This window comes from Diabrotica virgifera, chromosome 7 (assembly GCF_917563875.1).
Source record: "Diabrotica virgifera virgifera chromosome 7, PGI_DIABVI_V3a".
NCBI lineage: Eukaryota > Metazoa > Arthropoda > Insecta > Coleoptera > Chrysomelidae > Diabrotica > Diabrotica virgifera.
Window position 1 is genome coordinate 48,505,360 of NC_065449.1, and position 26,257 is coordinate 48,531,616.

A 26,257-nucleotide genomic window follows, 5' to 3' on the forward strand; every position below is an offset into this window, starting at 1 on the left:
TTCCTAGCGGATGCGCAGTGGCTTTCTGGACTATAATAACTATAATAACTTGATATAATAATTAAATAAAATAAAAATATTTCTATCTTCTCGAAGTTTCTAATTTTACCTTAGTCTGACAGAAATTTAGTTGGTAGCTTAATGAATATAAAGTATCATCATTGATGAGGTAGAGCAAAGGTAATGTAGAAAGTAAAGGATAAGAAACCTACCTATGTTTCATAAATGGAATATTTATTAAGAATATAATATCTATAGAAATAGACTTACTATTAGAAAACGTAACTAACGAGTAAAATTTAATATAAAAAATTAAATATTTACAAAATCCTAGTCTACATGTAATACTTGTCCTCCATGGGAATACTCATCTTCTTCTGAGGCTCCGATTTTTTCCTGCTTTTAGGACTTTTGGTAGGCCTCTTTGGCAATGTAGGACTTTTGGTAGGCTTCTTTGACAATGCGCCATACGCATAGTCGTACAGAAACTCTTCATCCGCAACGGTCTGAACACTTATTCTTTGTGGATCACCGCTTGTTACAGCATTTTGTGTTGGAATATTCTGTTCAGGGAAGGCGATATTATGAAATTCTATAGGTTCGACATAAACTTTATCGTCATTTGATTCCCCTTCTGTATCACCATTTTCTGTGTGATGTACATACTTGATCATGGGGTTGTTTAAAATCCAATTCAGATGCTGCTGCTCGTGGGTGGATTTCCTTCTCTTCTTGACATACCATCTGCAGACTGCAAGGGACACCGCGATGACAACAATGACCAGAAGCGTACCTAAAAATTATGAGAGTAATATAAAACAAAAAAGAAAGAAAAGATGGTTCAGATTTGATTACAGTACAGAGCCTCTACTATGTGCTTATAAGTATTTCGAAATAACCGTTTCCTCATCGGAGCACCTGGGTAGAGGCACTGAACTGAAATCAAATGCTTTCATCCTGCCCGGGTAATTGTCAAAACAATTACCAAAGATGCTACTAGCATCATCTATCAATCAAAAGTCTAATAAGTCAGGAAATAAAATTTGAAATTATTTATCCTCTGAGATTCTTAAGTTGGAGAAATAAAACCTAACAGAGTGGCGAAATACACGACAAGGGAAATCTAAATTGCATTTCACGTCATGTCATTCACCGTGATTATAATTTTAGCGAACTATTTCCTTTAATATCCACCAAAGGTGAATAAATTATAAACTAAAAGAAAGGAAAGATGGTTCAGATTTGATTACAGTATATAGCCTCTTCTATGTGCTTATACGTATTTCGGAAAAACTGTTTCCTCATCGGAGCTCCTGGGTAGAGGCATTTAACTGAAATCAAATCATTTCATCCTTTCCGGGTAATTATCAAAATAATTACCAAAGATGCTACTAGCACCATCTATGAATCAAAAGGTGCTACGATGAGGAAACGGTTATTCCCAAATACGTATAAGCACATAGTAGAGGCTCTGTATTGTAATCAAATCTGAACCATCATTCGTTTCTTTTAGGTTATACTTTAATCACCTTTGGTGGATATTAAAGGACATAGTTCGTTAAAATTATTATCACGGTGAATGACATGACGTGAAATGCAATTTAGATTTTCCTTGGTCGAGCATTTCGCCACCCTGTTATGCTTTATTTTTCCAACTTAAAAGGCTCAGAGGATAAATAATTTCGAATTTTATTTCCTGACTTATTAGACTTTTAATAGAAAACAATTTAAAACTTTTTAACTGGAATACGCTTTATTAGTAAACATAGAAGTATTAATTGATGGATTCGACCGTTACTTGATGGAAGTTCATTTTATCTCACAATAAAACACTGAAAAACGTTTGTTTTTCTATACGTCCACAAAATTTATTACAACTATGTTATTACTACAGCTGTTTCGGCAAAGTGCCTTTCTCAAGTGATATATTTTACAATGTGTTTGCCTTTTTAAGTCTTTAACTGAAGAGGTTGAGGAGTGGGGAGCTGTTTGTCTCGAGTTGGTCGTTCAGAATTATATCTGTATTTTTCAATTTATTAATTTCCATTGATTCTAAAAGTGATAGCTTAAGGCCTTTATTTTGAATATGTAGAATTTGAAACTCTTCATTGAAAGAATGATTATGATCTAGAAGGTGAAGTGCGTATGTAGAAGTGTCTGTTTTTCTATTGTTGAAAGCCCTTTTGTGTTCTGCTATCCGTTTGTCAAAAGTTCTGCCAGTTTGACCGATGTAAGTTCTCGGACAGTCACCATAAGTTAGTTTGTACACACCACTCTGTAGTTGCTTTCTCTTTCGGCTTTTATTGTTTTTAATATGTTTGCTTAAGTTGTTGTTAGTTCTGAAAGCTGGTGTTATTCCTTTCTTTTTTATGTATCTGGCTATTTTTGTTGTTATTTTGCCAGTATATGTGAGAGAGCAGAAGGTACTGGGTTCTTTCTGTGGAGGTGGATACACTAATTTCAAGGCTTTCTTATGGAGTTTTTGGTTTAAAATGTTGTTAACTGTTTGTTCGTTATAGCCATTCTTTACTGCTATTTGTCTAATGATATTTAGTTCTGTCTCGAAGTTATTTTTTGTCATAGGAATATCTGTCATTCTATGTATCATGCTATGGTAGGCTGCTAATTTGTGTTGTGTAGGATGGGATGATGAATTGTGTATAGTTGTGTCAGTATGGGTAGGTTTATGATATACGGAGAACTCATGTTTGTTGTGTAGTCTGGTAATCGTTACATCTAGAAAGTTTATGGAATTATTCTGTTCTGTTTCTATTGTGAACTCAATATTACTATGAAGAGAATTAATGTATGATAGAAATTGGTCAAGTTGTCTGTTAGTTCCTGTAAAGCAGACTAGTATGTCATCCACGAATCTCCACCAATATAAGAATTGTTTAAATAAGGGGTGTTTAGAAATTGTTGTTTCAAGTTGGTTCATAAATACATCTGATAATAATGGGCTTAGAGGATTACCCATAATAAGTCCTGCACTGTTGTTTGTGTAAATTTGATTATTGAATTCAAAATAGTCTTGATTTATGCAAACAAGAAGGTGTAAAATTTCAGATGCAATGATCGGATTTGTACTATTATGTTCTAAAAGGTTTTTAACTAAAACAAAAGTTTCTCTAGGAGGAACACTAGGAAAAAGATTTTTTACGTCAAATGAAATTAGTCTGGAGTTGTTGGGCAATTGAAAATGTTGTATTTTATTAACTAGTTCTAGTGTATTTTTTACGGTGAATTTAGGTGAAAATTTAGTGTATTCTGTAATAATATCTGACAGTTTTTTTGAAAGTTTATATGACGGAGCTGTATAAAAAGAAACTACAGGTCTTATTGGGTGGTCAGGTTTGTGTAGTTTAATAAAAGAGTATAATTTAGGGGGTTGTGGGTTCATAATATTAAGGTATTTCTGTTCTGTTGGATTTAGTATTGATTTTGAATGTTCAATGGCTAGTTTAATTTGTTTTCGGTATTTTTCTGTGGGGTCTTTGTTTAGTGTTATACTATTTTGGTTATTTAAAAATTCTATTGTTTTGTTATTATAGTCACTTTTATCGATAGCAATAGTAGTGTTACCTTTGTCTGCTTTTTTAAATATTATGTCATGTTTTATTGATTTATTTTTAATTGAAACGGCTACTTGGTTTTCTTTGTAACAGGAGTTATTAGTTTCACTACCTACATCTGCTTTTTTCTATGTTATTGGCAGTTTTATTTAACGCTACTTCACATTCTACACCTAAATATTCTAAATTTTTTTGATTATTATGTTGAGGCAAGTTATGTTTGAATCCTTTCTCTAAAAGCTCTATCTCACTATTATTGAATTTGGTATCTGTTAAGTTTATAAATCTATTGAAAAAAGTATGATTGGAAAAATTTTTTGTATAATGAGTATTGAGTTTTTTACTATTGCAAATTAGATTATTTAGTTTTTTACATTGTGTATTATATTTTTTGTCTATTATATTATCTACTTCTGTTCTTACGTTAGAGTCTAGGATGTCAAATTCTATATTATCTAATCTATAATGTAATTCTGAATGACATACCTTAAGATAAACAACTATAATATCTCGTTTCCTGTACTGGGTGCTTCTATCCCGTTTCAGCCATCTGGTCTGGCCCTGTTGGATACCTGCTATCGCGGCGGCACTGCGGTTGTTGGTTTTTAACCAAATAGCAGTAAACCATGGCTATAACGAACAAACAGTTAACAACATTTTAAACCAAAAACTCCATAAGAAAGCCTTGAAATTAGTGTATCCACCACCACAGAAAGAACCCAGTACCTTCTGCTCTCTCACATATACTGGCAAAATAACAACAAAAATAGCCAGATACATAAAAAGAAAGGAATAACACCAGCTTTCAGAACTAACAACAACTTAAGCAAACATATTAAAAACAATAAAAGCCGAAAGAGAAAGCAACTAGAGAGTGGTGTGTACAAACTAACTTGTGGTGACTGTCCGAAAACTTACATCGGTCAAACTGGCAGAACTTTTGACAAACGGATAGCAGAACACAAAAGGGCTTTCAACAATAGAAAAACAGACACTTCTACATACGCACTTCACCTTCTAGATCATAATCATTCTTTCAATGAAGAGTTTCAAATTCTACATATTCAAAATAAAGGCCTTAAGCTATCACTTTTAGAATCAATGGAAATTAATAAATTGAAAAATACAGATATAATTGTGAATGATTAACTCGAGACAAACAGCTCCCCACTCCTCAACCTCTTCAGTTAAAGACTTAAAAAGGCAAACACATTGTAAAATATATCACTTGAGAAAGGCACTTTGCCGAAACAGCTGTAGTAATAACATAGTTGTAATAAATTTTGTGGAAGTATAGAAAAACAAACGTTTTTCAGTGTTTTATTGTGAGATAGAAGTATTAAATAATTCAATATTTTAAAATTTATCTATACCCAGTGCGATCAGAACCGGTTGAGCCCTACATGCCCATAGGTACATATTTGTGTGTTACTCCTTATGGCAAAGTGTGTGTTACTCCTTACGACTCCACATCGCTGAGCTGCAGTAATAGTCGAAGTAATGAAGCTTAAAATAGGACAAAACCTAGCAATTTTTACAGAATGGATCGATTTACTCGAAAATTTGAGAATAATCATCATAAGTGGCTCAACAATCCGTTGTGGATCTTGGCCTGCTCACAAAGAAGTCGCCACTCCTGTCGATTCCTGGCAACTTCCCTCCATCTTCTGACCCCTAGAATATTTAGGTCTTCTTCCACATCATCAATCTATCTTCTTCGTGGTTGTCCTTTACTTCTTGTGCCCTCTGGTTTTGTAAAAGTTAATTTCTTAGTATATTCGTGATCTGCATTCAAGCAATGTGTCCAGCCCATCTAAGTCTCTGCACTTTAACGAATTTCACAATATCTGGATCGGTGTATAATTGATATAGTTCAAAGATGTATCTAAGACGCCACAGCCCATTTTCATTTACGGCCCCAAAAACATTTCTAAGAATTTTTCTCTCAAAAATACCAAGAAGTCTTTCATCATTTTGAGATAAGGTTTGAGATTAAGGTCTTGTATATATTGAGCTTTACTGCACGTTTTATATTTTTATTTTTTAAATATTTCTGGAGACCGTGAACAGTTCTGTTTGCTATTGCTATGCGTCTTTTTATTTCGTCGCTTGTCGTGTTTATTGAGTTTACTAGCGATCCAAGATATGTGAATTCCTTGACTTGCTCAAAGGTATGGATAGTAATTTGAATTCTCTGTTCGATATTTCGGGGATTTTTAGAAACCAATATATATTTGGGTTTTTCCTCATTTACCACAAGTCCTAATTCACTTGCCGCGTCCGCAAGCCTTGTAAAACACTGCACCATGTCCCTCATACTTCTGCCCACTATAACTATATCGTCAGCGAATGCGAGAATTTGCGTCGATCTATTAAAAATAGTTCCATTTATTCTAATATTTAATTTTCCGACTGTCTTTTCCAAGGCAATATTAAAGAGAAGACGAGCCAGTGCGTCCCTCTGTCTTAGACCATTATTAATGTCAAAGAACGTCGAGTTTTCTCCTTAAATTCTAACGCACGACCTTACATTTTGCATTATTAGTTGGGTCAACTTAACCAACTTGGTGGGATACCAAAGTCTATCATTGCATTATATAATGCAGTTCTTTTTACACTGTCATAGGCTGCTTTGAAGTCGACGAAGAGATGGTGGGTATCTATGTTATATTCTAGTGACTTTTCTAGAATCTGCCTATGTGCTTGAATTTTATGTATAGTTGACTTTCCAGCAGTGAATCCGCATTGATATTAATCCACAATATCCTTTGTGAAAAGTTTCAGTCTTTCAAACAATACATTGCCGAAGATTTTATACGCAGATGCTAGCAGAGTAATGCCTCTATAAGTTCTTACAATCAAGTTGTTCGCCTTTTTTATGCACAGGACATATTATTCCCTTTAGCCACTCTTTTGGTACCAGTTCATGCTGCCATATAAGTACTATTAATTTATGGTTTGCTTCAAATAGATGATCACCACCTTTTTTTTATACATTTCAGAACAGATTTCATCGATTCCTGGGGCTTTATTTTCTTTTGAGTTTTAGGATGGCATTTGACACTTCTTCTCTTGTTGGGTCTTCACTGTGTAGTTGATGATGTAGATTTTGTTGACAATTTGAGGATAAGTAGTGGATATTCCAAGGATCAAAATCTATATGATGCTAAAAAGGCACTTTTATCATGGGGGTGGTTGCCACCCCATCTCGGGGGTAGAAATTTTTTATTATATTTTGACTACAAAAGTTGGTAAAAATATTCATTGTAAGCAAAAAATCGTTCTACCCATTTGTTTGATCAAATTAATAGTTTTTGATTTATTCGCTATCGAAAGTGTTAGTTTTGTCCGATTTAAGTGATTTTTTTAATATGTTACAGCCTTATTTTTTATCAATATCGCAGTCATAATATTGTTGCCAGGCAGGTCTACGAAGTGTAAGAATCAAACTGTTTGTTTTTCTTAAAGTTAGTAATAACCTGTGGAATATTATAGCATTTATAAAATACTGAAATTAAAAAAACACAAGAATATAATATAATACCATTACATGACAAAAGGAGTATCCTTATCTGTGGTGTAAAAATTGGACAATAAATAAGAAAACCAAAAACAAAATAAGTACTCTGGGCTAATTAGCAAAATTCATGGAAAAGTTATTAACCAGCAATTCTATTGCTGGAATCGAATTATAAGATCCACCATATTAATAATATAGGTATGCAAAGTCCGCAGATAGTGTTCTACTTTTTTTATAAACAAAATGGCGCCGACAAATCGTATTTTTTTCAATTATTGCTCTATAACTCCGAATATTTTAACTTTACAACAAAAACACTCAAATAAAAATTCACCGCAATTAAATTCTGCATAGAGATATGTTTTTCACGATTTGCTCCGACGAAAATTTTCCTCGGAAAATGCGGGTTTTCCTAACACAACTCTAATTTTCAAATAAAGTTTTAGGTAAGTAATTATTAATCAATAATTAAATAACTTAGTGACATCAAAGCTTTCTTGGTGTAGATTGTAATTCCAGAAAGCGGTGAAAATTAAACGAATATTTTAGCAACAAATCAATTGTTAATTAACAATTTATGATCGCAATAAAAACCAAAATAATCATGATACATTGATCAAACTTATAAAGATTATAAAGATGAGATGCTTATTTAATATTTTATCGACAAAATATAAATTTTTCTTTTTTTTGCATAATCTTTAAATTTTGAAAAAAAAATAGTTATAATACGCTGGTCTAATTAGTAAAGTACAAAGAAAGGTTATTTACCAGCAATTTTATTGCTGGAATCGAATTATAAGATCTTATATATTATTAGTATAGGTATGCAAAGTCCGCAGATAGTGTGCTACTTCTTTTATAAACCAAATGGCGCCGACAGATCGTATTTTTTTCAATTATTGCTCTATAACTCCGAAGATTTTAACTTTACACCAAAAACACTCAAATAAAAATTCACCCCAATTTAATTCTACATAGAAGCATGTTTTCCCGATTTGCTCCGACGAAAATTTTCCTCGAAAACTGTGGGGTTTCCCAACAAAATCTCGAATTTTCAAATGATTTTTTTGGTCCAGTAATTATTTATTAATAATTATATAGCTTAGTGAAATAAAAACTTTCTTGATATAGATTATAAATTTAGAAGCCGGTGAAAATAAAAAGAATATTTTAGCAACAATTCAATTGTTATTTAACAATTTACAGTCGCAATAACAACCAAAATAATCATGAGACATTGATCAAACTTAAAAATATTATAAAGGTAATATAAAATAGTAATATAAAATATAAATTTTTCATTTTTTTGCATAATGTTTAAATGTTTAAAAAAAATTGTTATAAACAAATTAACATTTCGCAGAAATTGTTTATTATATTCTAATTTTAAAAAATACTTAAAATGCGTATTTCATAGGTCTTGAAAATGAATGCTTTAAAAAAATTTTCCAACCATTTGCAAAAAAGTTATAAAACAGCAAAGTAAATATACGATATCTCCGTTGTTAACAATTTGTTTTAATTGTTTCAAAGCTTAAAAGTGAGTCTATGATAAAATCTAATTACTCACAAAAAATGTCAAAAACTAGTGCAATGGTTATATTTTAATCAAAGATTAAAAATACTTTTTTTTGTAATTTTTAGCGCAAAAGTAGGCCTGATACAGAGTCGGAGCTAAAATGTTCACTCGAAGCGACTGACACGCAGCATACATTATTTATTAAAAGTGTACGTCGCGACGCCGCCGGTCGTCGCTCCGAGTGAAAATTTTAGCTACAGTACTGTATTGTTCTAATTTCGGGCGTGTAAATTACAAAAAAATATAGGTATAATCTTTAATTAAAATATAACCATTAAACTTATAATCGATATTTTTTTGCAAATAATTAGCTTGTACTTTAAACTCACTTCTACGCTTTGAAAGAATTAAAAAAAATTATAAACACCGTAGTAATAGTATGTTTATTTTGCTGTTTCATAAATTTTTTGCAAATGGATGCAATAAAGTTTTAAAGCATTAATTTTCAAGATAGTTGAAATGCGCATTTTAGCTATTTTTTTAAAATTATAATATAATAAAAACTTTCTGAGAAACGTTAATTTGTTTATAACTATTTTTTTTAAACATTTAAAGATTATGCAAAAAAATTAAAAATTTATATTTTGTCAAGAAAATGTTAAATAGGAATCTCATATTTATAAGATTTCAAAGTTTGATCAGTGTATCATAATTATTTTGGTTATTATTGCGACCGTAAATTATTAATTAACAATTGAATTGTTGCTAAAATATTCGTTCAATTTTCACCAGCTTCTGGAACTATAATCTAAACCAAGAAGACTTTTAAGTCACCAAACTATTTAATTATTGGTAGATAATTACTTATCTAAAACTTTATTTGAAAATTAAAAATTTTGTTGGGAAAACCCGCATTTTCCAAAGAAAATTTTCGTCGGAGCAGATCGGGAAAAACACGTCTCTATGCAGAATTTAATCCCGGTGAATTTTTATTTGAATGTTTTTGTTGTAAAGTTAAAATCTTCGGAGTTATAGAACAATAATTGAAAAAAACACGATTTTCATGCGCCATTTTGTTTACAAAAAAAAAGTAGCACACTATCTGGGGACTTTGCATACCTATATTATTAATATATAGGATCTTATAATTCGATTCCAGCAATAAAATTGCTGGTAAATAACTTTTCCCAAAAAGTGCCTATTCTACGATAATCAGCCCAGACTAAAAAGCAACAGAGATGGAATTCCTAAGGAGAAGCTGCAGAGTAACAAGAAGGAAGAGAATAAATAACATAGAGATAAAGAAAAGAATAAGAATGAACCCAGATATAATTGAGTACATCGAACAGAAGAGAAGAACCTGGTACGGACATGTCAAAAGAGCAAACCAAAATCGTTGGATAAATAGAATAACAGAGTGGAGCCCGATAGGAAGAAGGAAGAGCAGCAGACCCCGAAGATGTTTCAGAGATGAAGTCAGATAGGCAAAACATTAAGAACGGGAGAGAACTGTTTAGTGAAGGCATATGTACCGGGTGTCCCAATAAGAATGGCTCTCGGCCATATCTCAGGAACGGTTTATAGTAGAGCTTTGAAATAAAAAAATTTATAACAAAATTTGCCTCAGGAAAAGCCTGGATATTATTTTCATAATTGTGGGTCCACCGCTAGAGGGCGTAATTGAATATCAAAAATAAAAAAATCTAAATTTTACAAAATTTTCCTAATGAAGGGGCACTGGAAATCCGATTATTGTATTCTTCATGAAATTCTGCTCATATTTGATTTAACAAGTTTAACTCTACCTTTGCAAATAAGAGGTGGGGGTGAGTGGGAACCTTGTTATGAAAAAATGGCTGTAAGTCCGGTTCTGCTAAATCAAATTTTGAAAACTGGGTCTTGTTGAAGACAGATCTTTTTCTTCAATGTAAGCGTGATAATTTTGAACCATCCTAATAAGCAATAAGCCAGCTGGGAGGCGTTATTTAATTTTTTTCAGAAATCTAGTTTTCTTTGGAAAATATTAAATACAAGTATGCATCTTTAATCACACTTTATAAAATTAGATTAAATTGGCAATAGAATAGCGAAAACCGCATGTCGATACCTTTTGCCTATCTCAAGATATCTCGAGAAACGTGTAAATTTTATACATAACTGTTACTATTACCGGTAAACTAAGTTAATGAAAAGTAGTGTGCTGTGAAAAAAATACAAAGTAACATTTTCCAGATGTCAACGTATAAAAATATAATTATTTAAAACAACAATATAAAGAGAAACAATACTATTAAAATTAAATATAACACAGAACAAAAAGAACTACTTAGTGACGACCTAAATATTCAAATTGTTGCCCATCATACACTACTCTAGAATACATTATCCAGATAATACTAAACGCCATTCAAAGCATATCGAGAGCAGAAATTGAGACTGCTGTTCAATCTACTCTTGAAAGAGTAAATGTTTGCAACGAAAATGATGGGCAAAAATTTGAACGTTTATGTCATCACTAAATAGTTGTTTTTATTTCTTTGTAATAGGGCTTTTCAACGCTTCTCATTTGTTTCGAGCCTCTGTCATATGCCGTATAATCCGTGTATAATATTAATATACGAGGTATGAACGAGGCTCGAAACAAATGAGAAGCGTTGAAAAGACCTAATATACGTTGACAGCTGGAAAATGTTTCTTTGTTGTTTCCATAGCACACTACTTTTAATGAATTATTTCGTTTACCGGTGACAGTAACACTTATGTTTTTAAATTTACACGTTTTGTAAGATATCTCGAGATAGAAAAAAGGTATTAACATGCGGTTTTCGCTATTCTGTTGATAATTTTGTCTAATTTTGTAATATGGTATTAAAAATACTTGTTTGTATTTAATATTTTCCAAGGCACACTAGATTTCTGAAAAAAATTAAATAACGCCTTCTAGCTGGCATATTACTCAGTAAGCTGGTTCGAAATCATAACTTTTACATTGACGAAAAAGATCTATCTTCAACAAGGTCAAGTTTGCAAAATTTGATTAAGCAGAACCGGACTCACAGCCAGTTTTTCATAACAAGGTTCCCACTCACCCCCACCTCTTATTTCCAAAGGTAGACCTAAACTTGTCAAATTAAATATGCGTAGAATTTTATGAAGAATACGACAATCGGATTTCCAGTGCCCCTTCATTAGGAAAATTTTGTAAAATTTAGATTTTTTAATTTTTGATATTCAATTGCGCCCTCTAGCGGTGGTCCCACAATTATGAAAATAATTTCCAGGCTTTTCCCGAGGCAACTTTTGTTATAAAATTTTTTTTTCAAAGCTCTACTATTAACGGTTCCTGAGATATGGCCGAGAGCCATTCTTATTGGGACACCCGGTACAGTTAAAACTGTGAAAATACTTAGTATATAAAATTAAAACCCAACTATAGGAAGTATTCCAAAGCGAAAAACTCGGTGGTCCTGTACAGGTCTGGAAGAAAAATTCAAGAAAAAGAGAAAAGCTTACCTGAAATATACACACTACAAATACATATTACAAGATATAAATGAAACGCATACACGTGTAAGAAGAATTATTATAATCGAGCAAAAGGAAAGCTTCTCAAAAGAACCGGAGTCACCATCAATAAATATGGCGCCGTATAAAACGCCAAAGAGAATATTTGAAGGAATTAATACACCCAAAACTTAAAAATGATGAACGGATTGACTATATAGAAAAATTATATACAGAGGAACAACAATGAAGTCCAAACAAAAATAGCAGAAATTGCTATAAACGAAGAAGAGATATGAGAAATCTCAGATCTAAACAATAAATCTGGAACTTCTCGTGGAACCACTTTCTGGTAACATCCTTAATCTCTGCCTTTTACAATTTATAAGGCATCATCACATAGCCAAATTTGTCCACTGTCGGACATGGGCCTCCTCAAGATTTCTCCACCCTTCTCTGTCGTGTCCAGCTGCAATCCAGTTGATCGCTATTCTTTTCTGTGGTCTATGTCGTCGGTCCATCTGGTAGGTGGTTTTCCACGACTTCGCTTGTCTGCCCTTGGCCGCCACTCTAAAATCTTCTTTGTCCATCTGTTGTCTCTCTGTCTTGCGACGTGTCCTAACCAATTCCACTTCAATTTCGTAATGCGTTTTATGATGTCTTCCACTCCAGTTCTTCGCCGTAACTCATCATTTCGTATTCTGTCTCTCAAAGTCAGGCCAAGCATGGACCTTTCCATTTTTCGTTGTGCTACTTGTAATTTTATTATTGATGCTTTAGTCAATGTCAGTGTTTCGGCTTCATAAGTTAGCGCCGGAAGTACGGACTGGTTAAATGCTTTTCTTTTTAGCTTTACTGGGATATTTTTCTAGAACACGTCTCTTAGTTTGCCATACGCTGACCATCCTAAAGCTATTCTTCTAGGTAATTCGCATGTTTGGTTGTCTCTAATTATTTGTATTTCGTGACCCAAATAGATGGATAGATAGATTTATAACGCAAGGAGACGACTAATAAAGAAGATAAAAGGGACTCTAGAATATGCCGTTACATTCCGTCCATTTATCTGTGAAAAATTCCAACGAAAGTTGATTCTGTGTTCTCAAAATATGAGTAAGCTTCGTGTCGGACGCTTGGTGGCGATTTAAACAAAATATCTGAAACTTCTTGTGGAACCACTTTCTGGTACCATCCTTAATATCTGCCTTTTATAATTAATAAGACAAGGAGACGACGAATAAAGAAGACGAAACGGAGTCAACAATATGCAGTCACATTCCGTCAATTCGTCTAGGAAAAATTCTAACGAAAGTTGATTCCGTGTACTCAAAATATGTTGTAAAATAAAGACGTCTAGAGAGACAGAAACGTACGTATGGGATGGTGTATCACCTTTGAATCGAATTGAAACATACTTTGTTTTTTTTCGTAATTTTTCATTTTACTTCTATTTTACTTCGGGTGAGCTGTTGAAAAATCTTCCCGAAGAGCTATCGTAAAATTAACAAACCTCTTTAACGGTGCATTCAGATTAAAATATGTACCAATGATATGGAAGATGGCGGAAGCCATTATGATTCCTAAACCAGGGAAACCAGCACATGAGGTTTCGTCATACAGACCGATATCTCTGCTTCCTGTAATATCGAAGCTGTTTGAGAAACTGCTCCTCAAGCGAATAAAACCAATTATTGAAGCAAGAAATTTGATACCGACACATCAATTCGGATTTAGAAATAAGCATTCAACAATTAATCAGGTGCACAGGATCACAAATATTATCGAAAGATCCCTAGAAGAAAAGAAAGTCTGTTCAACTGTATTCATTGGTGCTGCACAGGCTTTTGATAAAGTCTGGCATAAAGGTTTAACACACAAACTAAAATGTTTTTTACCTATACAGTACTCAAAACTTTTACAATCATACATAAAAGAACGACATTTTAGAATTAAGCAAGAAGACTGTTTTTCAGACTTAAAAGAAATAAGAGTAGGTGTTCCACAAGGCAGTGTGTTGGGTCCGGTCCTATACCTACTATACACGTGTGATATACCTGTACTGGAAGACAACACAGTTGCCACCTTTGCTGGTAATACAGCTATTCAAGCAGTAGGGACGACAAGTGAAGAGGCGACCAACAAGGTCCAAATAGCAGTTAACCAAATCCATAAATGGACACAAAAATGGAGAATCAGGCTGAATGAAGGTAAATATGTCTATGTTAATTTCACCAACAAAAAAATACAATATATATATCAGTTACAATCAACAATACCCAAGTACCATACGCAGATACTGCTGAGTATTTGGGTATAACATTAGATGCAAAACTACGCTGGAAGGTGCACGTTAAGAAAAAAAGGGAAGAACTAAATATAAAATAAAAAAAATGTATTGGCTAATTGGAAGAAAATCCACATTTAGTATGGCATAGTTAGACCCAAACCCAGACATCCAAAGTGAAAGTTATCCTCCAACACCAAATTGTTCTATATGGTCCACATAATGTTCAGAAAAAAGTCACACCATTTTGAGCGTCGGGTTTGGGGGGCAGAGGGGGGAGAAATCTGCAAATTCCTAGTTTTTTACGTTTTCGTCAATATTTCTAAAACTAAGCGGTTTAGCATGAACAACCTTCTACACAAAATTGTTCTACATTAAATTTGAAATAAAAAAGGCCCTATGCATAAACTTTCTAAAATGAACGGTTCCAAAGTTACGGAGGTAGTATAGTGTAATTGTTCCAAAAAAAGGCCTAACCCAAACATCCAAAGTAAAAGTTTTCCTTCAACACCAAATCGTTCTATATGGTCCACATATTGTTCAGTAAAAAGTTACACCATTTTGAGCGTCCGGTTTGGGGGGAGATGGGGATAATTCGGTAAATTAGTAGTTTTTTACGTTTTTCGTCAATATTTCTAAAACTATGCTTTAGCGTAAGGAATGTTCTATAGATAAATGTTCTACATAAAATTTAAAACAAAAAAGATTCTATACATAATTGCTATAAAATCAACTGTTCCAGAGTTACGGAGGGTGAAAAGTGGAGGTTTTCGATACTTTTTATATTTACCGATTTCTCCCTCCTCTACCCCTTAAACCCGACGCTCAAAATGGTATAACTTTTTTTTGAGCATTATGTGGACCATATAGAACAATTTGGTGTTGGAGGATAACTTTCACTTTGGATGTCTGGGTTTTTGGTATAGTTATATTATAAATATTGCCCAAAAAATATAAAAAGTATCGAAAACCTCGCTTTTCACCCTCCGTAACTCTGGAACTGTTGATTTTGTAACAATTATGTATAGAACATTTTTTGTTTTAAATTTCATGTAGAATATTTTTGTATATAACATTGTTTACGCAAAAGTATAGTTTTAGAAATATTTACGAAAAACTTAAAAAAAAAACCACTAATTTACCGGCTTCTCTCCCATCTCCCTCCCAAACTGGAAGCTCAAAATGGTGTAACTTTTTTCTGAACAATATGTGGACCATATAGAACATTTTGGTGTTGGAGGAAAACTTTTACTTTGGATGTTTGGGTTAGGTCTTTTTTTGGACCAGTTATACAATACTACCTCCGTAACTTTGGAACCATTCATTTTAGAAAGATTGTGCATTTCAAATTTAATGTAGAACAATTTTGTATAGAAGGTTGTTTATGCTAAACCGCATAGTTTTAGAAATATTGGCGAAAAACTTAAAAAACTACGAAAATACCGATTTCTCCCCCCCTCTCCCCCCCCCCCCCACCCCGACGCTCAAAATGGTGTGACTTTTTTCTGGACATTGTGTGTACCGTATAGAACAATTTGGTGTTGAAGGATAACTTTCACTTTGGATGTCTGGGTTATGCCATCTTTTGGATCAACTATACTATACTAATTGTCGATGCAAAATAAGTTACTAATTTACAAACAAATATTGAGACCTGTATGGACTTACGGATGCCCACTATGGGGGTGTACTAGACCAAGTAATACAACAGTAATACAAAGATTCCAGAACAAAATACTAAGAAATATTGTAGATGCTCCTTGGTATGTGACAAACAGTGATTTCCATAAGGACCTAGGAATGGAAACTGTGGATATAATCATCAAGAAGATGGCAGGAAGTCACAAGCAACGACTTCATATGCACAAGAATATTGAGGCAATCCAGCTCCTCGATACCACTGGGCAAGTTAGAAGACTGAAGAGGACAAAGCCTTTTGAACTAGTTTAAGTGATAGATGATTGTGAAAAGCAGAGCATATTGCTTGTGCGCGTTAGTGTATATGGTAGAATAGTGCACTATCTTGTCAGGTTAGATAAGAGACGCTATGGGGTAAGCTTTTAATTTTAAGGAACAGTCATAATTTAGGTTAGGTTAAAATTGCTCATTGGTCAATTATGACCAGATTGTAATTGTAATATGTAATCATCATCGTAGTGATGATTATGAGGGAAAAAAACTTCTATTTTGAATACACGGAATCAACTTTCGTTGGAATTTTTCCAAGACGAATAGACGGAATATGACTGCATATTATAGAGTCCCTTTCATCTGCTTTAGTCGTTGTCTCCTTGCATTATAAATTGTAAAAGGCAGAGATTAGGGATGTTACCAGAAAGTGGTTCCACGGGAAGTCTCAGATTTATTGTTTAAATCTGGGACTTCTCCTTTCTCGTTAATAGATGTCGCTTCCGAGCGTTTGATACGCAGAATTATTTTCATAGTTATACTTAAAGAGGCACCTTAGTGTTGTTTCGATTCATAGCTGTTCATATAGCCCACTGAAGACGTCTGGCGAGACAGAAACTTACGTTAGGGTGGTTCGAAAAAAAAATTTTTTTATTTCAGATCGCTATAGTGCGCAAAAGTTGCCATTGGTATAGACTTGAAAAAAGCACTAATTATTATTTTTTTTATTAATTTGTCTTCCGGTCGCGCAATGCCATCGAAGTTAGCAAAAATTGTTAAAAACCTTAATTTTTCATATATTTTTTTAACCGGCCAGATGGTTTTAATTGCGTTCCTATACCATGAATTAACTACTAAAAGTATGTAAAATCAATATAAATGCACTTATTATACATTTGTTTCATATCTTCCGGTCGCGCAACATAATACAAAATGAGTAAAATTAGTAGTTTTTGCAAAGTTTGACTGTTTGGTACAATTTAATCATACGAATTTTAGAGATGGTATAGTTTAATTGAATTACAATAATATATTTAAAATCCAAGCATATAAGATAAATTTTGATATTCAAGTGGAATTCGGTCGCGCAGCTTCGTCAAAAACAGCAGACTACCGAGAGACGAGGCGAAAGTGACGAATGCCAGCGAAGCGCGCGCTGCCACAAATAAAGATACATGTGGGGATATCTCTACAATGGAGTATTTGTCTTCTCCATTACAACGAACTGCCATTCCACCACCTTTTCCAACACATAGATGAAAATACAACAGGCCCAATAGGATATTCCGGATCAATTGGAAAGGCCCTACCGGATTGTGAAAGACTAACACTTATTGATTTTAATCCTATTGATTGTGAGATTCCAAAAGTTGACAAGCGTATTCTTAGCAAGCACCGATAATTGTACTTGCTTCAGATATCAGAAGTTATCAAGTCAGGACATTGTTCAGAAGACGTGTCAGTGGGTACGTGATCCTATCCCAACGTCACATTCAAGATGGCTTACTACTGCAAACCGAGTTTTGCGTTTATACATCAGTGTGTCCAACCCTTCTGAAAATCTAAGAGAGATTGTCACATTCATTCTCAAATGTTATAATATGCCTATGTGATTTGCCACAAAAATAAACCACAAATTCACAGATGGGCCTAGACATGATTACAAAATCATTGAATATTCAAGGTACTTATGCAATACACAGGCAGTTGAAAGATGCGTTAAACTAGTGACCGTAGCTTCAAGTAAAGTGTGTGGATACAGTTCCAGAGACGGCTACATTAGAACCACATTATTGCACCGCTCAGCGATGCCAACGATTAAAATCAACAACAAATGGTAGTCTTTCACAATCAGGTAGGGCCTTTCCAATCGATCCGGATATCCTATAGTGCCTGTTGTATTTCCATCTAAGTGTTGTAAAAGGTGGCGGAATGGCAGTTCGTTGTAATGGAGAAGATAATACTCCATTGTAGAGGTCTTCCCACATGTATCTCTATTTGTGGCTGCGCGAGCTTCGCTGGCATTCATCACTTTCGCCTCGCCTCTCGGTAGTCTGCTGTTTTTGACGAAGCTGCGCGACCTAATTCCACTTGAATATCAAAATGTACCTTAGATGCTTGGATTTTAAATATATTATTGTAATTGAATTAAACTATAGCATCTCTAAAAGTCGTATGATTAAATTGTACTCTAAACAGTCAAACTTTGAAATTTTGCAAAAACTACTAATTTTACTCATTTTGTATTACGTTGCGCGACCGGAAGATATGAAACAAATGTATAATAAGTGCATTTATACTGATTTTACATAATTTTAGTAGTTAATTCATGGTATAGGAACGCAATTAAAACCATCTGGCCTGTTTAACAAAAATTTGAAAAATTAAGGTTTTTCTCAATTTTTGCTAACTTCGATGGCATTGCGCGACCGGAAGACAAATTAATAAAAAAATAATAATTAGTGCTTTTTTCAAGTATATACCAATGGCAACTTTTGCGCACTATAGCGATCTGAAATAAGAAAAAAAGTTTTTTTCGAACCACCCTAACGTACGTATGGGGATGGTGCATCACCTCTGAACCGAATTGAAACATAAACTATTTTTTTAATTTTTGCAATAAACGAAGAAGTTCAAACATGAAAACTAACTTAAAAACTAAAGAACAGAAAAGCTGCAGGTAAAGATGGGATACCATGTGAATTGCTAAAGAACGATGGAACGGCAATTACCGGTCAACTGACAATATTAACAAGATTATAAGACACATACGAGTAATACGGTTTTTGTACAGGAAGGATACAAGATACAATATTCACCATAAATAAATCAGATTAAAGAGAATTCCCCGCCTCATTGCGGTTGATCGACTTGTAGAAGGCATCTGACATAGTAAGACTTCATGTTTTACTTCTTTCATATCTTAATATACATATCTTTCATAATACATATTATATCTTTCATAATAAGTTATACATATCTTTCATAATAATAAAGAGATCCATCTGGATATTATAAATACAATTGGAACGTCGGTCAAAACAATAAGATGTGAGTCAGAATATATGGATAACTTACGAAAACTATAGCTGCAGGCAATGAAATATGACAGATATATTCAGTAAATCCTATGTTATTCAATCTAGTCACGAACTAAGTCACAAAAAAAGTGAATAACGCAAGAGAATACCGAATAGGGAACAACGAAATTAAATTTTTTGTTACGCAGATGATCCAATATTGACAGTCCAAAATGAAGATCTAGTCATTCAAAGACTAGTTCACAGATTTAATTCAAGAGCAAAAGAATATAGCATAACAATTTTAACTCAGAAAAATAAAGTAATAATAACCAGTGAACTAAGATGTTAACTGGAAGTAGATGGTTCTAGCAGTGAACAAGTAATAGATATAAATCTGCAAGGGATTACACTGTCTAGCTAATGAGACATTGAGAAAGAAGTGAGAGATACTTACTTACTTTCCGTGTACGGAACACCAACAACTTTAAATTCTGTATTTCCAATGGTTGGCCACATAGATGGCCCTGTCATTTGCTATAATTAAGTCTTGTTCTGTGCAGGTCTCTCTCATCTCTGTGCATGATAGTAGATGCCGGCTGGTGTGAACCGCGCCACAGTCGCAGGTATCGTCCTCCTGGTATCCCCATTTTTTCAGGTTACTAGCACAACGTGAAACGCCGGTTCTTAGTCTGTTTAGCGCTTTCCAAGTCGGATACGGTAAATTGTGTCCAGCAGCCATTTCCTCCGAGGGAGGAAAATGTGTCGCGGAAGCTGACGCTTGCCATAGGTGTATTCGGCGCGTCTCTGGCGCTTCGGGGATGGATCTTGATGTTTTCAGGAAGCTTTTCCGAGATCTTAGTCTGCTTGGCTGAGTTTGGTGGTCATATAAGGGGTGTCTTCGGTCCGTCTCCTGCTTTTTCCGTTCTACCTCTGACGTGACCTTCCTCCTGATAGGTGGTGGAGCAATTCCAGCAATGGGGTATACCTCTTCGATAGGTGTCGGTTTCAGGCAACCCGATATTATACGGACCGTTTCATTTAGAGCCACGTCGACGTTCTTTGCGTGAGCAGAGTTTGCCCATACTGGTGCTCCAAACTCCGCGGCCGAAAAACATAATGCCAAGGCAGAAGTGCGGAGAGTGTGTGGTTGTGCTCCCCGTTTTGTATTAGTTAGCTTGCGGATGATATTATTTCTGGCACTTACTTTCTTCTTGACATCTTGACAGTGGTATCGGTAAGACAGAGTTCTATCCAGACGGACGCCAAGGTATTTTGGCGTCTTGTTGTGTTCCAGCATCTGACCACGCCATTCCACCTCCAGCGACCTTCGGGCATGCTTGTTTCTCAGGTGGAAAGCACATACCTGGGTTTTTGTGGGATTGGGTTTCAGATGGTTTTTATCATAGTATAGAGCTAAGTCTCCCAGGGCATCTGTCAGTTTCACTTCGACTTCATTGAAGGTTCTTCCCTGAGCTGCCACCGCTGTATCATCAGCGTAAATAAATTGCCTTGTTTGTTGGTGTGTGGGTTGGTCGTTGGTGTATATGTTGTATAGAATCGGCGCGAGGACACTTCCCTGTGGTAGCCCATTGTTTTGGTCCCTCCACCGACTGTTCTTGGACTGGAGCGTTACGTAGAAGCGTCTATTCTGGAGGAGACATTTCACTAACCTTGTTAGTCGGAAATCCTTTGTAGTTTCGTAGAGTTTTGCGAGTAGCCGTTGATGGATAACTGTATCATAGGCGGCAGTTAGGTCTATGAACGCTACTCCTGTTATTTCCTTCCGTTCAAAACCATCTTCAATATGTTGGGTGAGATTAAGAATTTGACTGCAGCAGCACTTTCCGGGCCTGAATCCTGCTTGTTCTGGAATAATTTTAGTCTCCACATATTCTGCGATCCGGTTCAGTATCATTTTTTCAAAGGCCTTGAAAAGGTGGCACAAGAGAGATACAGGTCTAAAACTCTTTGTATCCGCCGGATCCTTCCCTGGTTTTAAGAGGACTACCACTCTAGCTTTCCTCCAGATTTTGGGGATTTGTAATGTACGGATGCAGCAATTCATCATTTTTACGAGCCACTCTACGGTTTTTAGTCCAAAGTTCTTTATTTGCTCTGTTCGTATGTCGTCCAGGCCAGCCGCTTTATTATCTTTCATTTGATGGATCGCGTCTCTCATCTCCTCTAGACAAAAAGAGGTACCTAGAACATCTCTTTCTTCGTCGATATTCCGTTGAGCTCTCACCTTGTTCTTTCTTGATGTCGTCTTACCGTTCATTAGAAGATGATGGGCTATCTGATCGGGTGTGACTTCTGTCTTACTGTTTTTTTACATGTGTAATGCATATTGGATCACTTGTCGGACAAAAATAATGGGTCTAAATTTTCAAAAAAATTTCCGAAATTTTCCCTCTTGTCGGATTTTTTTTTTAAATTCTAGAAAATAAACTACATAACGATGTTTCTCATTGTTTAAGGAGTATGTACACAAATTTTCAGATCAAAATTTTTCGTATGGTCGGAAATTTGTTTGAAAAATTTTGGGTACAACTCTACGTCACGCCCTTTTAAATGTTGTATTTAGTGTGTGTACCAGTTTTCGGCTAAATTGATTCCAAAGTAACTGAGAAAACTGTTTTAAAACATTTTTTGACAATGCCTTCTTTTAAGGGCGTCGATAACCTAGATGAATTTAGTTTTCTGTTCGTTTGCCCCAACATTTTTGTCAGACAATTAAAATTTTTATAATTGTAACCTACTACTTTTGTCGAAAAAATGGTTGTGAAGATAAGTGATGCACGAACCCAGCATAGTTTAAAAGTATAGTTTACTAATAAAAATTAAATTTTTTGTCCGGCTCTCGATTTGCCCCAATATTTTTGTCCTACACTTAGATTTTTTTATTTATAATATAGTTACTTATAACCTATTTTTGTCGGAAAAATGGTTGTAAATAAAAAAATTTCAGGAAATTAACATCTTCGGCTCATCCGACTGCGCATCAGCCCCGTGAAAATTGTCCGACAAGGCTACCACATTATTGTAAAAATCTTTTATAGTAGATTCTGTTAAAATTAGCCATGTGGTAATAAATTTATTAGTTTCATAAATTTGACATATTTAGCGTGTCCGACGCGTCATATGGCCCAATATTTTTGTCCGACAAAATTGTTTTCGTTTTTTATATGATAAAACCATTGATAAAAATAAAATGACCAATGTAGTTATAAATTTTTTTCTTGCATAAAATTGACAAATTCGTGACAGCTTGACAGACAAACGCCCCACTACCATAATGCGCCAAGCTCCAAATTTGTCCGACTCCACCCAAATACCAAGTACAAAAAGTTTCGATGGTGTGGTCATAAATAATAATTTTATATGTGGGCACAAAAACTATAAAGAGATCTATAATTTTGATAGCGGGAAAATATTTACTTAATTTTGTAAAATAAAACTGCATTGAATATAACAGGAAAACAATAAAATACGGAGATCAGCTTGATTGAATGCAACAATCACAGTTGACAAATTATGGTAAGTATCTACAATAACATTATTGTAATTAATTGTTTATGAACTAGTTATATCTTACCTCCAATTATTTCAAAAATAAGATAACCTCCTTGAAGCATTAGAGGTTCTGTAGATGATTCTTCACAAACGTTTTTCTTACCAATTATTGAAGTATTTGACAAAGAGTACACTGATTTTACGTATTTAGATGGCATCTGGGATAAGTATAAAAAATCTGAATCAGTAGTCCAGACAGATTGTTGTTCTTCCAATAAGCTAAAAAATATGCTAGATCCATTTACGCTAAAATTGGCAAAGTGTATAGATGTGTTTTGTTTCAATACGTATTCTCCACCAGGTTCTTCATAAAACAGTTCTAAATCTAAAGCTTTAGTATTCCAAACAAATCCTGTATTCTTAGTTTCGTTAAGATAGAATCCTTCTTTAAATGTCGCTTTACTTAACATAGTTTCGAAGGTGTCCATATTTGCAGTTGGTTCTATGAAAATGGTAATAGCAGAAGATTTGTGTTTTTTAAGTACTTCAGTTAGTTCTTGCTTAAGCTTTTCATTTTGTAGTAATCCTCTTATAGAGGATAACAACGAATTTTGGATAAAAGAACTAAAGTTGTATTTACAAATACCATTACAGCTAAAATAGCCTAAGTAGGAAGAAGTGAATGGTTCAACCCAAAATGCTCCATTTTCATGTTTTATGGAAAATGCTGATACACGTTGAATCAATATACTCCAACTAGTGTTTGATATTTTCACTAAGCAGTCGTTAGAGGCTAACGCTGAAGACACAGATGATAATAAAAATATAAATATTGTCCTATTTACACAGTTTTTAGACACTATCACCATTTTTTACATTGCAAACAACGTTTTTATTTAGACTTGATACAGCAACTGCTCCTTATCGTATAGGATACGATGACGAATTTATATTTGCGGTGATATAGTGATAAAACTGAAACTGGGAATTTATATTACAGATTTTTAGGTACAACAGAACTAACATTAGTAATCTTCTTTTAATTTTATTTTTTTAACAAATCTAGAATATACAGGGCGTCCAGAAATTTACCTTACCAACAAAGACCTGAGATTCCTTAAATAATCTTAAACCAACTTAACCTAATAATTCGTCTAGTCCGAAAACGCTTCTATTTATAAAAACAAAAACTGGTACGCCTATTTATCTTCCGTAGATAAATCGATTCCATCAATTGCGAATATCTAGTACCGGTCATAGGCGTCCGTTTTGGGTAGGAAAACAGTTATTTTATCGCATTTTATCAACTTTTAAGCTTCTTTATATTAATTTGACACTAGAATATTTGACACCACGAACAAAATACCAGATGAACTGAGGAAAGCGATCATGCTGATGTTTTTCAAGAAAGGAGATAACAAAGACCCCAATAATTATCGAGCAATAAATCTTTTAAATACGATACTCCTTCTTCTTCTTTCTTCTTGTATGTAGGCTATTTGTATGCCTGCCAATATTTTTTCGTTCATTTGGTGACTTGTCTCCCGCTATTCGTACTATCCTATCCTCTGCCATTCTATAAATGTGTTCGTTCCACTCCTGTTTCCGTCCTGTCAACCATCCATTTATGTATTCTACATTGCATACTCTTCACTCCCTCTCCAACATACTTTTCCCTGATATTCGTCGAAGTATTTTCATCTCTGGTGTTTCTAGAAGTCGTCTTGTTTTAGATGTGTCAGGTCTTGTTTCCGCCGTGTATGTCAATATACGTCTAATTGCTGCTTTACAGACTCTTGCTGTTGTATCTTGTTTTAGGTGTTTGCTCTTCCAGATTGTGTCATTAAGAGGTCTCACCGCTTTACTTGCTTTTAACCTTTGTTGATGTACTTCTTCTTCAACATCTCCGGAACTAGTTGTATCTATTCCCAGATATCTTGCTTCCCGCATTATTTTCCCATCAATTTCGATTTTACATCGTAGTGGGTATTTAGATGTTGTCATACATTTGGTTTTTTCTGCTGATATTATCATATCATATTTCTTGGCTGTTGTATTGAAGATGTGTGTTAATCTGTCTCTGAAATTAATGCAGCATCGTCTGCATAACATGTTGGATTCCTTTGTTCCCCATTCTATAACCATGGTCTGTATATACTGCTTTTAATATTTTGTCCATTATTATATTAAAGAGGAGTAGGCTTAACGAGTCACCTTGTGTGACTCCGCTTTGTACTAGTATACACTGTGATAGTTTTCAATTTACCTTCGCCTGTATTCGATTATGGAGGTAAATGTTTTCGATGGTTTTTATAATATTGATTGGCATGTTTCTTTTATGCAGTAGGTGTAAGACATCTTCCACTTGGATGCGATCGAAAGCCTTTCTGAGGTCTATAAAACATAGATAATCTGGTTTATTGTACTAGATGGCCTTTTCTGTGATTTGTCTTTGTACAAAAACGGCATCTATGCAGGATATTCCGGATCTGAATCCTTGTTGTTTATCTGATAAAGTTGTTAGTTTATTGATTTTGTTGGTTAGGGCTTTTGTGGTTAGCGTAAGTGCGGTGTTCGGTAGATTTATATATATAATATAACTCAACAGGCCTTAAAGGCCCATGGCTTGGAATTTCTCCACGGTTTTTCTCCATTTTCTCCTGTCCATGGCCGCAGTTCTCCAATTTGATATCCCGATTGATTGCAGGTCTTCCTTACATGCTTCTAGCCACTTTTTCCTGGGTCGTCCTCTTCTCCTCTTTCCTTCCCCTCTCAGCAGCGAGTCCTTTGCCCACCTTCCGTCAGCCATTCTCGCAAGATGACCTAACCAACTTAGTCTCTTTGTTCTGACCATCTGGCTTATTTCTGGTTTCCGGTACAGCTCTCTGATCTCTGCATTTGTTCGTCTCCTCCAAATGTCTTCATCGTTTTTTACTCCCCCGAATATCTTCCTTAGGACACTCCGCTCCCAGATGTTCAGCATATTTTCTTGGTTTTTGTTCATGACCCATGTTTCGCTCCCGTAAAGGACTGTGGGCTGGATCACTGTTCGATAAAGTCTTAATTTTGCCTCTCTGGAGATGTTTTTGGCTCTTAGTAGTTTGTGTAGGGCTCCGACTGTCTTTCTTCCTCTCGAGATTCTTTTTTCGATTTTCTGGCTTTCTTCCCCTTTACTTGTTAGCGTTACTCCTAGATACTCAAACTCCGTCACCTTTTTGAAGCAATACTCTTTATTCTCATTGTTTGTGGTAGTTTTCAGTTGTGTGTCTTCATTTGAGGTCTGTCCCATTTCCATATACTTTGTTTTTTGCTCATTAATTCTCAGTCCATACTGCTTAGCCTTTACTTCAAAGAGTTTGAAAATCCTCAGCAGTTCCCTTTCCGTTCTTGCCATTAGCACTATATCGTCCG

The 26,257-nt window shown here is 34.6% G+C and overlaps 1 protein-coding gene across 1 annotated transcript; it reads right to left on the reverse strand.

Annotated features, from left to right (window-relative positions):
* Window positions 1-215: 215 nt before the first annotated feature.
* Window positions 216-23,786, reverse strand: LOC114327836 (uncharacterized). Its single transcript, XM_028276542.2, has 2 exons — window positions 22,929-23,786; window positions 216-793 (listed from the first exon to the last, which is right to left on the reverse strand). The coding sequence occupies exons 1-2, from the start codon at window positions 23,713-23,715 to the stop codon at window positions 336-338; spliced, it is 1,245 nt and encodes a 414-aa protein (XP_028132343.1). The 5' UTR covers window positions 23,716-23,786; the 3' UTR covers window positions 216-335.
* Window positions 23,787-26,257: the final 2,471 nt, after the last annotated feature.

Coding starts and splice junctions, on each gene's coding strand:
- LOC114327836 (XM_028276542.2), bottom strand. CDS start 23,715: ATGGTGATAGTGTCTAAAAACTGTGTAAATAGGACAATATTTATATTT. Junction 794..22,928: donor TATTTTTGAAATAATTGGAG/GTAAGATATAAC, acceptor CATAATTTTTAG/GTACGCTTCTGGTCATTGTT.